This window comes from Monoraphidium neglectum (assembly GCF_000611645.1).
Source record: "Monoraphidium neglectum strain SAG 48.87 unplaced genomic scaffold scaffold00947, whole genome shotgun sequence".
In the NCBI taxonomy this organism is placed as follows: domain Eukaryota; kingdom Viridiplantae; phylum Chlorophyta; class Chlorophyceae; order Sphaeropleales; family Selenastraceae; genus Monoraphidium; species Monoraphidium neglectum.
This window is the reverse complement of record NW_014012681.1, coordinates 4,611-19,154: the sequence shown is the minus strand read 5'-3', so window position 1 is coordinate 19,154 and position 14,544 is coordinate 4,611. Positions and strand designations below refer to the sequence as shown.

Below are 14,544 nucleotides of genomic sequence, written 5' to 3'. Positions count from 1 at the left end.
GGCCCGACAGGCCCATAACGCCGTCCACCACGTCAGCGCCCAGGTCCGCAGGCAGCCGCCCCGCCAGCCGCGCGGCGCCCTTGGCCGCGCACCACCGCACCCCCGTGTCGCGGTCGCGCAGCGCGGCCAGCAGGCAGCCCAGCACCTCCTCCACCTCACAGGCCACGGCGCAGTCCTCGCCCGCCTCGTCAGCGGCGCCAGCAGCGGATGCGACCGCCGCAACCGCCGCACCCGCCGCGCTCGCGCCGCCGCCGCCGCCGCCGAGCAGGGTCGCGCGCTGCTGCCGCACGTACCGCCAGGGCGCGGGCCGCGGCGCGAGCAGGGCCAGCCCCAGCCTCTGGGCCAGCTTGGCCGCAAGGCGGCGCGCGAGGCTGCTCCCGCCCAGGCACGCGGCCGCCGCGCTGGCGGGCGCGCCGCCGCGGCCGCCGGCCGCCTCCGCCTCGTCCCACAGCGCCCCCAGCTGGGCCCACACGCGCGGAGCGTGCAGGAGCAGGACGGGGCGGCGGCCCAGTTTGAACGCCAGCGCCAGGGTCTGCGGGCATGGCGAGCAGGAAGCATCCGCGGCGATTCAGATCGCGCACAGCAGGCAACGGGTGGCGTGTTGCCGGCTCCCGCTCCAGGGCGAGACGCCAAGGTGTCACTCAAACACGTCCGCCGCGCCACAGCCGCAGCAGCGGTGCCAGGCGAGTGCCGCACCCCATCCTGCGTGGAGGGCGGCCCGCACGCGCCCCTGAGCGCGCGCCTGCAGCACGCCGGGCAGCAGGAACTGGAGCTTGGCGGGGTGTGCGGCCGCGAGCGTGGCGGCCTGCCAGCCTAGGAAGCCCTCCAGGGCCGGCCTCATGTCGGGCCGCGTCAGCAGGCGCGCCAGCAGCAGCGCCGCCATCTCACGAGCAGCGCCTGGGCGGGTGAGGGAGAGGAGGAGGGGGGCAGGGGGTGAGGGGAAGGGGCCCCGACCGCGCGGGTCACCCTTCTGTCGCGCGGCGCTGCTGTAAGGCGGGCTTCGGGGCCGGGCATGGCGGGTTTGGGGGGCGGGAGAGGGGAGGCGGGCAGGGCGGCCGGGTCCCAAGCAAAGCAGGCCCCCGTGTCATTCGTCGCTGCCTGCTTTCAGGCACGCCCCCACTGGCCGTGCTGCCTGGGCGCCCCCGGCGCACCCGGGTGGTCCAGGTAGCCCTGGCACAGCTCCACGATGCGCGCCGCCAGCGGCGTGACGCCCCCCGCGGGCGCGGCGGCACCGACCGAGCTGTCCACGGTGCGCAGGTCAAAGGGCGTCAGCACCAAGATGGACAGCCACAGCAGCAGCACGCCCTGCGCCTCCCACGCTGCCAGCGCCGCGTCGTCGTGGGCGCCCGAGGAGGCGGCGGCGGCGTCGCCCTGCCCGGCGCTCTCGGCGCCCGCGCGCACCGCCAGCAGCACCTGCGCGCCGGGCGGCGTGGCGTGGGAGGCGTTGTACGGCAGCCAAGTTCACCCTGAGGTTGCGCGGCCGGGAACATTCCGGGCGGCACCAGCAGCGGCGCCGCGCCGCGGTCTGCCCGGCCCGGAGCCGGCGGCAGTCCGCACAGCTGCCCCATGCGTCGGCCCTGCCGCGCAGGGGCCACTCGCTGCGGCCACTGGCCCCGCTGCTCTCACCTGCAGCACGCGCTCCAGGTCTGCCGCCTCGTGCGGGAAGAAGCGCACCACAGTCTTGTGGCCGCGCACCGTCACCAACACGTGCAGCAGCCGGCAGACGCCGCACACCGCCCCCACCTCCGCCGCGGCCGCCCGAGTGCCGGGATGCGCGCCGCCAGCGCCGGGCGGTGGTGCCGCTGCGGCGGCGTGATCGCGCAGGAGGGCTGCAAGCGGCTGCACGACACCCTCCAGGCAGCCGTCAAGCAGCTGCGGCTGCTCTTGGTACTTGATCATCTGCGGGCAGCAGCACAGAACCGGTCGTCACGCGCCGCTCGCAGGCCACAAGCGGGCCTGGGGTGTGTGCAGGGGTATTGCGCGTGCTACCATCAATTTCAAACGTTTGAGCTCATACATCAGCAGCCCAGAGGCTTGGGGCCCTCACAGGTGCGCAAACAGCGGCGTGCTCACAATCTGCTTGTAGCGCGGCAGAACGGCTGCCGCATCGCGACCCCTGCTGGCCAGCACGCGTGCAACCAGCTCCTGCAATTCGAGAGTCTCCTCCAGCTCCAACAAATCGTCCTGCTGAGGCTCCTCCATCGCTTTGGGACTAGATCGCCACCAAAGTGGCGGGAGATCTCAAATCCCAAAGTGGGCGTCACGTTGCTTCAAAACAAATACATTGATATCGTAGGACGGGTTGACGTCGTTCAGGCTGGTCTCAAAAACATACTGTATCAGCTTGAAGTTACAACAGACGTGTTGAATCGTGTCCCGACTCTTCAAACGCCCGGTAGATACATATTGCGCGGTCCCTGCGCGGTCCGTCAGTAAGGCATGATGCCGTTTCTGCGCGTGCCAGCGGGAGGGCCCATCAGGGGCGGCTCCAGCTGCCGGTGATGTAGCTGCCGTCCAAAAGCGTCGCATTTTGCCACATGACCATACACATCCTGGGCCGATCCACTTTGCGCCTGCGTCTTGAGTCCTGTCGTGTTTTGTTGCGCCTCTTTCTTTATCCAAGTGATCTGCGCTTGCATCCAGAAGAACCCGTGAACTAGAAGATTCAGGGTGGCTGCAGGTATTGGTCAGCCACTCGCCAACAACTGCTCACCAAACCTGCATTCCTCACACTATGGGTTGTATGATACATAACACAATGCGTTTTACATGTGTGTAATGCCCCAAGGCAGCCCCAAAAAAAAGCAAGGAACAGGGAAACAGACACCAAGAAAGCCCAGCCTGCTGACAGTCTCTACTGCTCAACAGCACATGGCTCGAGGGCGTGAGCACCGGCAAGGCAGGGCATCGAGACTGCGTTGTTGGAACAAACTCGGATCAAAAAAGGTGGTGGGGGTGTGATGACGCAATGGCCAACCTGTGAAAGAGTGCCAATCACGTGTGGATTAGTGGACCAAACACGAGGAAGAGGGGCACACCACGGCCAGGCGCGCTTGAGCACGACGGGGGCGCGCAGGGGCAGACCAAGTCAGCGGAGCAGCAAGGGCCGCGGCCTCTGGTGGGGTGACACAAGAACACATGACGCGTGCACGGGCAGGCGCGCGCCAAGCCGAGCTGGGGACTCGTGCTCGTGCCGCCGCCGCCCGCTGCGACGGCCGCAGCGGTGCAGTTCTGATGTCAAATTGAAAAGGCGGGGCCATCACGCAGGGGCCAGACCGCCAGGGTGCCTGTGAAGCCAGCAGGGACTGGCAGAGGCGCACACACACCCGCAGTGTAGAGATGCACTAAATGCGCCTGCGTATGGCGCACCGGGTTGATCTGGACACGAGCATTCAGGGTCCCGGAAGTTGCATCGTGCCGGCAAGAGCGTCCCCATAAGAGCCACAGCAACACGCCGAGTGCCGTTGAAAACAAGGGACTAAGTCGATCACGCACCATTCCATCGTGCGCGCGCCGTTGCGCCACTGCGCACCCTTGCTGTCCCAGCATGGCAGCTCGCACGGGCGCTAGGGCGCCCAAGCAAGTAGCCGAATGCTTGATCGATTTGCAAATCTGAGGCGACGAAGCGTCCACCTGTGCGACTCCACGCCCAAACCAGGCGGAAAACACTTGCGCGGCAACCAATGTGGTCTACAGTACGGGGCGTGCAGGGCGCCAGATAAACGTCCGACCGCTGTGCTGGGGCACATGCAGGGTAGACGTCCTGCGGCAGGCTGACGGCTTTGTGTGCATATGCAGCGCCAGGAACAACACCAAAGCTGCTTCAAAGGGTGGGGGCTCTGCCTGCCATGCGCACGCTGGGCGCAAAAAGGGGCAGCACATGTGAACATGCCTAGCAAAGACGCTCTCCGATACTCAGTGCATCAAGCAGGATGCACGAAGCAGCATGCATGACGGCCGCGTTCACCGCGGTCGCCACGTTGCGCAATGTCCTGTTATGAGGCGACCCACGCAGACACTCGTGAGCAAGGGTTGGCTTGGCGGTGTGCAGCGTCCACAGGTTCGTCTGTGGCCCTGATTGAGGGGGCATACAACACCGGCTGCCCAAGCACACATATGGATTGCGCACAGAAACCCTGCATCAAGCCCAGGTGGGGCCAAACTCCAAGGCCAAAACAGGCAGAAAGCGGGTTGACGGGTCATGGCCATATGCTTCGTCCACTTGCTTGCTTCCCGACGTCATTGTTGCCCCCCATTCTTATCTCCAAATCACCAAAGCACACGTGGCACAGCCGAGCTCGCCTCAGCCTGTGGGCACGCAAGCACCCATGCGTGGGGGCCACTTTGCCACATCGGGGGCGCCTGACAAGCAACCCAACGGCATGGGCAAGGGGGCGAGCGACATCACGCAAGCCTTAGAACCTCGGCCGCGTCCGCAGCAGGCCGCGGCTGCGCATTGAGCCTGGAGCCACTCGCGCCGCCGCCAGCGCCAGACTCGGTGAACGACGCCGAGTGGCACAGCGCCGCCGCGATGGACGCCGCGCGCTGCACCGGCGGCAGGTCCGGGGCCGCCGCGCCCGTGCACGCCGCAGCGACGAGCGCAGCGGCGCCTGCCACCGGGCCCTGCTCTGTTGCGAGGCCCTGGCTGGACGAGCGGCGTGCGCAGCCCGCGCCAGCCTTGACGCAGGCGTAGGCATAAAAGTAGTCGCGGGGGTCGAGGCCCGGCGCGGCCAGAGCCTCCTGCAGCTCGGGGCCCACCTCGTAGGGCCCCAGCCAGGCACTGGGCTCGTCCTTGCCAACGGGCAGCGGCGGCGCGCCCCCTGCCGCCAGGCCGGGCAGCTGGCGCCCGAGCAGGGCCGCCTCGCTCCGCAGGTACAGGCTGGGCTTGGGCAGCAGGTAGACCGACACACGCGCCCACCGCACCTCACGACGCCCGGCGCCAGCGCAGTTGGCGAGTGCAGCCGGCGACGCGGCGGCCGTCTCTGCGGCGGCCGCGACACGCGCGGCAAGCCGGGCAGACAGCGTCGACGGCGGCGGCACCTGAGGCAGTCCTAAGGCAGCAGCGCCGACCGGCGGCGGCGCGACCGCGCCGTCCGCGCTAGAGGGCCGCCGTTTGCGCGGCTGCGCGCGGAGGACACTGAGGCGTGTCTCTGGCTGGCCAAGGCTGATGAGCAGGAACACGCCACCCGGCGACAGCACGCGGTGCGTCTCTGACACATAGCACCGCACGTCGCCGAGCCCGGTGCCGCTGCACAGCACGGCGTCCAGCGTGCCCTTGTCCACCACCGTGCCAAACGCGTCGTCGGCGAATTGCGGCATCGCGCGGCAGTCGGCGACCTGCCAGCTGCAGTTGCGGCGCGCGGGGCTGTCAGGCCAAGTCGCTGCATCTGCACGCATCTGGGCGATGACCACGGGGGAAATGTCTGTGTTGATGACCTGCAGGCCGGAGTTTGGTGGGTAGGGAAGGGATGGCGGCGGGTAAGCAGCCGCTGCGCTCACAACACCCGCAGCCCGGGACAACCCTGACGCACAGCGCATGCCGCACAATGACGCCTCGGACAGGACGAGCTAGCGCTGCCCCTGCCTGCCACCCCAAAAGCAAGCCTTGGGTCGGGCGGGCTCACGGGCGTGCCGTCTTCGCCAATGCCGATGCTCAGGTCGCTGTTGCCGCAGCCCACATGCAGCGCCGGCAGCGCAGGCAACGCCATGGCGTGGCGCAGCAGCGGCCGCAGCGCGCTGTGGGAGAAGAACCAGTCAAAGTGCGTCGCGCGCTGGGCATAGCGGCCGTCCCAATAGCTTGAGGCAGAATACGCAGCGGCGCTCTGTGTGCGCGCTGCACCCGCGGGTGGCGCGCTGGTGCTGCCCCCCGCCTCGCTGCTGATGAGGTTGGCGCTGCTGAGGCTGCCGCTGCGGGGGCTGCCCGAGCTGGGGGTGGCACTGCTGGGGCTGGGGCTGCTGGGGACGGGACTGCTGGGGCTGGGGCTGGCTCCGCCATGTGCCTGCTCCTGGCAGCCGGGTTCTCGCCAGGGCGCCTTCACGTCCGCGGCAACTCTGACAGACCCAGGGGTCACACCCACCCGCGGCTCAGCGCCACGCGGCGCTGCCGCAACGACCGCTGAAGCGCAAACAGCCAGCATCGCCCTGCCACTGGCGTCGCAGCCGTCGGGTCCACCAATGCTGGGGACCCGGCCCGCGCGCGGGCCACCTGATGCCAGTGTGGCACAGTGAGGGCCTGTCGACAGCTCACAGATGCATCACCAGCGGCGGCTCTCGTCCCCAAGCCACGGGTTGCGAGTGTCCGGGATCAGGGGCGGCGGCTCCCGTATATTGAGGGCCTGCACACATGTCAGGCAAAACCGAGCGCGGCATACGGTGGCGACTCAGGAACAGCCCCCTCCGCAACCTGCGCCTTGCGGGTACGCCTTGCGGACCCACGCGCGACCAAAGCTGCTCAGGCGGCGTCTGCAGCCGTACAGCCTCGCTAGGAAGCCCACCTGAATCTGCTGCAGGACCAGGTCGTGGCCAGTGGCCACGAACACCGAGCAGAGGCGCGGATTCAAGCGACCTTCGCGCAGAACACCTGCCGCGGACGGAGCCACACAACACATGAGTCAAAACACCGTATGACAGCCTTTGTGTTTGCTTCTTGAAGCGGACCGGGACTGCCTGGGACCCACCGCCATCCTCCCCGCTCGCACCACCTCCTCACCTTGCAAGAGTTGAACGCAGATGTGCTCAGGCAGCACCCCAAGCTGCAAGTTTGGCGGCACGGCTCCCCCGCACAAAGCGTTCAACAAGGAGCGCTGAGCAATCTCGATTAGTGTTGGCGGGCCTGTCTGCATGCTAAAGACGATGTAATATGTGTGTAAAAGAAGTTGGCTTCTGCCACAGACAGGGACTGACGGACAACAAGTCCCACGCTTCGCATGGCACAACTTCTGCCTTGACACTGAAAGCGCTCGTCTGACTGCAAGCCTAGCCAGAAGCCACACATCAAGGGCGGTCATACTACGCCCCTAACGCCTAACTTTTGACACCGCCTAGAAAGTCCACTGCGCTCCTGGCATCGCCATATTGGGGAGTCAGCGTCAGCATTGACGATCATTTGCAAGATTGACCTGGCTGACTAACCCCGTTCATGCAGTTCACCGCCGCTATCTCAAATACAAGCATCTGAATGTTTGCGACGGGATCGTATTATAAAGTATCAATAGAACTCATTGCGCTCGGAGCCATGGGAGTGATTTGTACACAAGGTGCTTCATAGCCGCGCTGTGTAATGCATACACAGCTTCGCATGACTGCTCTTCGGCGCTCTTGAGCGCAGCGACCTTGTGGTGGCGGAGGTGGAGCCGCGCGGATGTGGCGGCTGCACAAGGAGCTGCAGGAAAAAGAAGGGCTGAGATGGCAGTGGCCCAGCACATCCATGCACAGCAGCCGCCGCTTTCTGCTGCAGATACAATTGAGGTGTCATGATCAGTATCGAGCGACCGTAGTCCGGCAGCTGTCCTAGCAGCGTAATGCACACGCACGGCAGGCCAGTTCACTTCCTGGACAGTGCAAGTGATCAAGACCAAGTGAATTGCAGCACGGGCGGCGGCGCATGTATCGGTGCTGGGCAGCAAGTAGCGGGACAAGTGCTGCGGGCAACATAGCGTGCTACTGCAGTTCAAGGAGGTCGGCGGCGGGAGCTGAACAGCAGGCCGTGAGCGGTGTTGGCGGGGTTGCAACTACACGCTGTACTATTATGATGTTTGCAGCACGGATTCCATGGGGTTGCGCACGCAGGCAGCCTGAGGCTGGCGGTGTTGTTGGTCGGCGATAGGTGCAGAGATGAATACTGGAATGCTTTCAGCATTGGCATACGCAGAGGCACAGCATGCTTAGCCCGCCATCACTACCCTGCCTTGCCCAGCTGATTGAGCTGCTTTGGCCCCGGCGCTGCGACCCTCACAGCGCCCGGGCCTAAAAGCCACAACAGCACAGCGCCACTGCGTTCGTGGCGAAGGCCTTGCCGGCCGTGGCTAGCTGCCTTCTCTGCTTGGTCTGCTATGTTGTCTGATTCCCTCACTCGGTCTGCTTGGTAGTGCAAGTACGCGAGGCCCCTGTGGATTGGACGCAATTGTTTTTGGCGGCCTGTATATTTAAAGACAATGACAATAGCCATGCGTGCAAGGAATATTGTGCGGGGAGTCAGCGTCCCCTCCGTCGTCTCCCGGGCTCCGCACACGTGTAGGTCTCATACGAGGCTGTGCTGTTTCGGCGGTCTCACAGCATATTGAAGTGCAGCTGCTGGAAGCGCAGTGTAGGTCTCGGCGTGGGCACCGTCCCACTGATATCTAGTCTTATGGTGTGCCAGGCCAGTGTATGGTGTGAAGCTGGGAAATCACGGAGTGACCCCTGCTTGTGGCATTATTTGACCTGCGTTTGACTGTCGCGTTTTTGCGGGTGCTACAAGCCTTTGGCCTGCTGTGAAGCTGCTTGTAAATTTGCGCTCTGGCATGCAGGGGGTGTTCTCCTTGGCCCCTCAAGGGAAAAGCGTTTGATAGTTTGCTTGGTGTTAGGCCAGGCTTTGAAATTCCCCCACTGAAAAGTGGTTCAACGCGCTCATCTGCGTGTTGGACCGCCTCACGGTTGCGGCAACCTCGTGTGCAAGCATGTCATGTTTGACTGTTGTGATGCAGGACTGTTCTACCATAGGGATCGTTGTCCCCGTTCACCTGGAGTGTGCCCCTGCAAGTTCCGAACCTGACTGCCCCCGCTTCCTCCTCCTCCTATTCTAGCTGAGGCATCCTCTGGTAGACGCCAAGGTCTTCGCCCTTCCTGCTGAGGGGTTATTTCCCTTGCCGCTGGCGAATTGTGAAGCAATTTGATATCATGTGATGTGATGCCGTGCATGACTTTACAGAGGACGAATGCGTGGGCAATGTACACTATGAGAGGCGCATGCACAAGAGTGAGCTCATGTCAGGCTGGTTGCGAGTGACTTGAGCAGGGGGTGTTGTAGTGTAGCTGTTGGCTGATCAGGCAAGTTCCCTGTGTCTGGGGAATTTTGGCTTTGCGAGGCTGCCATTCATTCAAAAACTCAAGCTCTACTTTCATTCAAAAATCAAGTGGGGGTTCAAAATCGCAACGAAGGGAGCACCTTGGCATCTTAATTCACTCATAAAGCGGGCATCGACCATAGAAGTGCCGCACTCCGCAGCACTGCAGATCGTGGTGGTGCGAAGTGTATACAGGAAGCTTCACAAGTGCAAAATTTGTCATGGTATCTAGCACATGCGTGTGTTACTAAATTCAACAAGGGGGGCCAATGCAGGGCGGTGGGAATCAAACAGAGCATATCAGACAGCTGCGGAAGTGGAGATCTGACTGGGAGAACTCTGGTCCGCGCAGTGCGACACTGATGTGCAATGGCAGTTGTTGCAGGGTGCTTGCAAGTTGCATCACAACCATACCGCATCAGGCATGCTTGATTCATTTGCATCGCGGTCTGGTGCATGCGGTATGTGCTGTGTGAGCGCATTTGGGGTCGAGAAGCGCCGCGTGACTCAAGAGGGCGGGAGTGCGAGAGGACAGCGTAGGGAAAAACGCATGGCTAGCTGCACATTCCTTTATGTTCATCTTTCAAGAGATACACCATATCAACCTTTGTTCACTTCATTCGCTCCTTTTGCGGATCCTTCCTCCCTGCTCGTGCCCACATCCCTCCTCGTGCCTTGCTCGCCCACCAAAGCTTTCATCTAGTTGATTAGTATCCGTTTTGTACTGCGAGGCCCGCATCAGGTGCAACAACCCCCCTTACACCGGCCGCTCTGCTTTGGCGGGGGGGCGTCTGTAGTTCACTGCATGTGGGTTCAGACCCACCAGCACGGTATGGATATTTTTCTGACCTATTGGAAGTCGTGCCTGCCCTGCCATGTGCTGCGGCCAAGCAGCAGGCGCTCAGGTTGCGCAACGCCGCCTGCCGCAGGCGCGCACCGCCGCGCTTGATCCAGACCCTCCTCACCGGGGGCAGCAGCAGCCATGGCAGGTGCCTCCGGGGACAGCGTGGCGGCGCTTGTCAACCTCACCAACGCCGTTAACACTGGCGACGACGTTGCTCTTGCGCTGGCCAGCGGCGCTGCAGACATTGCTGCCGGTGGCGCGGGTGCAGCAGAGCCGGAGGTCGATCGCACGAAGCACCCCTCGGGTATCGTGCCGGTGCTGCAGAATGTCGTCGCAACAGTCAACCTCGGGTGTAAGCTGGACCTGAAAGAGATCGCGCTGCACGCGCGCAACGCTGAGTACAACCCCAAGGTGCCTGCTGGGGCCGGGGCAGCGCGGCGACCCGCAGCGCTGCAGCGTGCTTTCAGCGTGCGGCATGTTCAAGCTCTGGGCAGCACAAGCGGTGCCTTTCTCCGGCGCTCGTGCGCCCCGCGCACGGCCTTTTTCACTGAGGCTTCATGTTTTGGGTGCTCGCGTGTTCGGGGGAATGTCTTCCGCTGAACCAGGAGCAATGGCCTGATCCCAGCAGCTGCCTGCTGCTCACCGCGCAAGCTGCCCCGATTTGCACACCCCACGCGCCCGCAGCGGTTTGCGGCGGTGATCATGCGCATTCGGGAACCCAAGACGACAGCTCTCATCTTTGGGTCTGGGAAGATGGTGTGCACCGGCGCCAAGAGCGAGCAGGAGTCCAAGCTTGCGGCTAAAAAAGTGCGTCGTGCAGACGGGCACGGGAAGTGGGGTTGGTGCATCAATGTAGCGACCTGCCAGCAGTGGTGGTGCGTCGAAATCTCGGCGTCGCATGCAAGCAGGCGCCCCCTTCCCCCTGACGCGTGCACACGTCACTCTGAGCCGCGCCCGCGCAGCCGTTCCCGAGCGCCGCCGTGCTCGTCCTTGTTGCCCTTGCGCGCAGTACTGCCGCATCATCCAGCGCCTGGGCTTTGAGGCGGAGTTCAAGGAGTTCACCATCCAGAACGTCGTGGCCTCCTGCGACGTCAAGTTCCCCATCCGCCTGGAGGGCCTGCAGTACTCACACGCCTACTTCGCCACGGTGCGCCGCACAGGGCGGCGCGCAGGGGGCTGGGGCCGAGGGGTTGGGGCGCAGGGGTGGGGACGTGCAAGGCTGCAGGTGGCACTGCCGCGGCTGCGCACATGGGCGTTATGGTGCTGCCTTGAGCGAAGGCGTACGCCGGCCTGCGCTGGTCTGCAGCCATGTTCTGTGGGGACGTTTGCGCGCCTGCGTCTGCCCTCGCCTGCCCTCCTTGCCCTGCGGCATGTACCTCATCCCCTCCGCTCTCCTCCATGCGTTGCAGTACGAGCCGGAGCTGTTCCCGGGCCTGATATACCGCATGAAGCAGCCCAAGATCGTGCTGCTCATATTCGTCAGCGGCAAGGTGGTGCTGACCGGCGCCAAGAAGCGCGACGACATCTACACCGCCTTTGAAAACATATACGCCACGCTTCAGGAGTTCAAGAAGAAGGGCCCAACAGAGGGCATGCAGCAGCTAGCGGCGCCCGGGAACGCGGCAGCGCTGCCAGCCCCGCCCGGCGCCGCTGGCGGCACGGGCGCGGGGCCCAGTGGCAGCGGCAGCGGCGCGGCGGGCGGAGGCGGTGGGGGCGCAGGCTCCAGCGGCAGGGGTGCCATGCCACCGCCAGCTGCAGGCATGATGCCACCAGCGCGGCGCGCGCCTGGCGGGCCTGCTCCCCCGGCAGCAGCAGCGGCAGCCGCTGCAGGCCCTTCATCCGGTGCAGCCGGGGGCGGCGAGCACGGCGTGCCGCCCGCCACCCCCTCGCATGTGCCGCCAGCGACGCCCGCTTACATGCCGCCCTCCACCCCCGCGTACCAGCCCCCGCCTGCCACGCCTGCCTATGTGCCGCCGGCGACCCCGGCGTACCAGGCGCCCACGGCGCTTCCCACGCTGCCGTCACTGGCAGCGCCGAAGGCGCCGGTGCTGCCCAGTCGGCTGCCGCCGCAGTAGGCACGCTGCGTTGGGGCCCTCAGTCGCGGCGCCATTGCGTCGCCATTGGGGTGTACCCTTGTCGGGGCACACCACGTTGAGACAGGCTTACTTCGCCTACCACGCAGCAGGCCGTTTGGCGCGTCGTCCCGTTCGTATATTGCGCGTCAGGCCTGTTGCCATCGCCTCGTGTCCTCGCCCCAGTTTGTGGTGATGTGTGCGGCATCCTGGGTAACCACCACCTGTGCGTGATGCAGCAGTCAATTGTCCGTTCTCAGTGCGGCAGCGCTTGGCACTTGCTTCTTTACAGTCTGCACACCGCCGCGCATACCCGTGTTGCTAGGCGGCGCACTATTTTTTCACCTTGGCCCCGTGTCTGCGGTGTTGCTGCGAACATGTAACACGCAGCTGCAGATGCGGTTGAGGGTACGCAGGGACGGATGGGAGGGAGGCTCGATGCACAGAGGCACAAGGCACAAGCTGGGGGCGAGGGATACAAAGAGCCTGTGCAGTGTCTTTTTTTGCGGACGTGCATGCACACCTTGTCTTGCGCGCCTAATGCAGCCAGGAGGATGTGCTATCAATGCAGCCTGCCACCACTGCATGACACCAAAACCACCAGGGCCGCACGTGGATCCGCCGACCGCGCCAACCACTGCTTGTGGGGTGACGTCCTGCTCCACAAAGAGCAGTGCTGCAGCAGGGGCGCGGGCGCATTGCAACCTTGCGTTGGCCTTTTTTGATGCAGGAGTGGCCAGGACGGGAGTGGGGTTCAATGTCGCGTATTTGTTGCTCACATAGGGAGCTCAAATAGGGCTACAAAGCGCCCCCCCACATCGTCACCGCAGCAGCCCTACATTTGCCATGGATGCCTACCCCTCAGCTGACACTGAAGCCATGTCAGGTGCCTCACAGATCTCTCAGCTTCAAGTTTGCTGCAGCTTGCAGGGGCCGCTCCTCCACAACAGGCAAAGAATGCCTTGGTCCGGCACCTCAGGCGCGGTCGCACCATCACCTCATCGCTGTAGCTGCCCCGCACCCAACTTCAGGCTGCAACTCAGCTGTTCCAGATCCAATTGCTCTCACATTTTGAAGCCCAGTCAATTGCATTGGTGTTTGGGCCTCAATGAACGCGCTATCACCACCACACAGCTTTTCTGCATGTGGCAGAGTGACGCCTGCTGCTGCGGCGCTCACCCACTGCTGCATATTTCTAGCATTGGTAGGCAGCATGAAGCTCAAGGGACGCTGTAACCGCGGCATGGCGTGTTACAGTCGACCATGACAACCCCACAGGGGTGAATGGATTGGCTACCGGCACTATCTTCTGACTTGCTTCTTACCTGCTGTTTACTCATCTAGTGTATGTGGTGTGCAGTGTTGCCGAAGTGGCAAAATCGGGAGGTCTATGTGTAATGGCAAGCAGCACACAGTTGACGGAGGCTGACACATCCATTGTGCAGCGGCGGCGACGCCCCAGACAGAGCGGAGGACTTGTCTGGAAGCCGACCCATGCATAGCGGGCTTGATGCATATTGCACGTGCTGCTGTGCGTTAGGCAATCAGGCACGATAATTGTCGTCCGATACCTATATTTGCACCTGCCGTGTGCCTTACTCGACTCATTGCAGCAGCTCAACATGCAGACCGTGCTGGCCCGCAGCCCGTTCAGCTGCTCACATGCAGTGAACCGCCGCAGATTTGTGGTGGTTCGCGCCGAGGCCCTGGAAATCCCCACCGGCTTCAAGCAGGTGGGCTTCCAGAGCGATCGTAGTGGAGGCGCGTCGGCTTGTGGCGCTCTTTTATGGTATTGGATGCTTATCCGGGATATGACGTACGTTTATCTTCTGCCTGCATTGGCCTGTGGCAAATGGCCCGTCCCCGCGGCGTGCGGCGGCGCATGCAGATCATCCCCAAGGGGGAGCGCGTCCTGGTCAAAGTGGGGCAGCAGGAAGAGAAGACCCGCGGTGGCATCCTGCTCCCGATATCGGCGCAGAAGCGACCCACGTCAGGTGGGCCCTGTTCTGTAGGCGGTGTATATGTGTGTGTTGAGTGTCACTTCGGTGATTGTGAGAATGTCGAGCGTGTTGAGAAGACTGGGCAGGGCCGCGCACGGCTGGTTACTGCCTTGGCCCGCTGCCATTGGCACCCTTTACAAAAAAAGGCGCGACAACCTTGCAAGGCCCTGCTGTCCGGGTCCCAGCCGTGACGGGTGTCCGCCCCGCGCTCTGCAGGCGATATCGTGTCGCTGGGTGACGGCCGCCTTGGCGATGGCAGCGTGCGGCCGTTCTACCTCCAGAAGGGCCAGACGGTGCGCAGCTGTCTTCAGGGCGAGGGGGACAAATGGGGTTGCGACAGGAACGCATGGCGTCCAGGGCAGTGGCGGCATTGTGTGTACTTGCATGGTGGCGTAGGGTCGCCCTCTGCTGCACGCCTTGACTTGAGGCGTGGCGGGGGCGACGCGTGCTGCGCCTGTGTGGCGCCGAAATGTGGAGCTGGCGTGGTTGGGTCAATGCGGGACCTTCACCCTCCACCAAAACAGGTGGCGAACCATCCAGCGGCCCCGCAACGGTGTACGCCCTCAACGAGCTCGCTCGTGCCC

The 14,544-nt window shown here is 63.8% G+C and overlaps 4 protein-coding genes across 4 annotated transcripts in view; 2 read left to right on the top strand and 2 right to left on the bottom strand.

Moving 5' to 3' along the window:
• Window positions 1-637: 637 nt before the first annotated feature.
• Window positions 638-2,202, bottom strand: MNEG_6034 (hypothetical protein; the record flags this gene model as incomplete). Its single annotated transcript, XM_014045496.1, has 4 exons — window positions 638-897; window positions 1,152-1,413; window positions 1,627-1,899; window positions 2,074-2,202. 4 exons carry the CDS (start codon window positions 2,200-2,202, stop codon window positions 638-640), a joined length of 924 nt encoding a protein of 307 aa, XP_013900950.1.
• Window positions 2,203-4,404: 2,202 nt separating this feature from the next.
• Window positions 4,405-5,319, bottom strand: MNEG_6033 (hypothetical protein; the record flags this gene model as incomplete). Its single annotated transcript, XM_014045495.1, has 1 exon — window positions 4,405-5,319. One exon carries the CDS (start codon window positions 5,317-5,319, stop codon window positions 4,405-4,407), a length of 915 nt encoding a protein of 304 aa, XP_013900949.1.
• Window positions 5,320-10,026: 4,707 nt separating this feature from the next.
• Window positions 10,027-11,963, top strand: MNEG_6032 (TATA-box-binding protein; the record flags this gene model as incomplete). Its single annotated transcript, XM_014045494.1, has 4 exons — window positions 10,027-10,299; window positions 10,573-10,695; window positions 10,898-11,035; window positions 11,298-11,963. The coding sequence occupies 4 exons, from the start codon at window positions 10,027-10,029 to the stop codon at window positions 11,961-11,963; spliced, it is 1,200 nt and encodes a 399-aa protein (XP_013900948.1).
• Window positions 11,964-13,582: 1,619 nt separating this feature from the next.
• MNEG_6031 (chaperonin) overlaps window positions 13,583-14,544 on the top strand; it is a gene marked incomplete at both ends in the record, with an annotated part of 3,011 nt that continues 2,049 nt past the window's right edge. Inside the window, 3 exons of the mRNA XM_014045493.1 lie at window positions 13,583-13,693; window positions 13,849-13,954; window positions 14,177-14,253. Of these exons, the coding sequence (XP_013900947.1) occupies window positions 13,583-13,693; window positions 13,849-13,954; window positions 14,177-14,253 (294 nt within the window). The remainder of the gene's footprint in view (window positions 13,694-13,848; window positions 13,955-14,176; window positions 14,254-14,544) is intronic.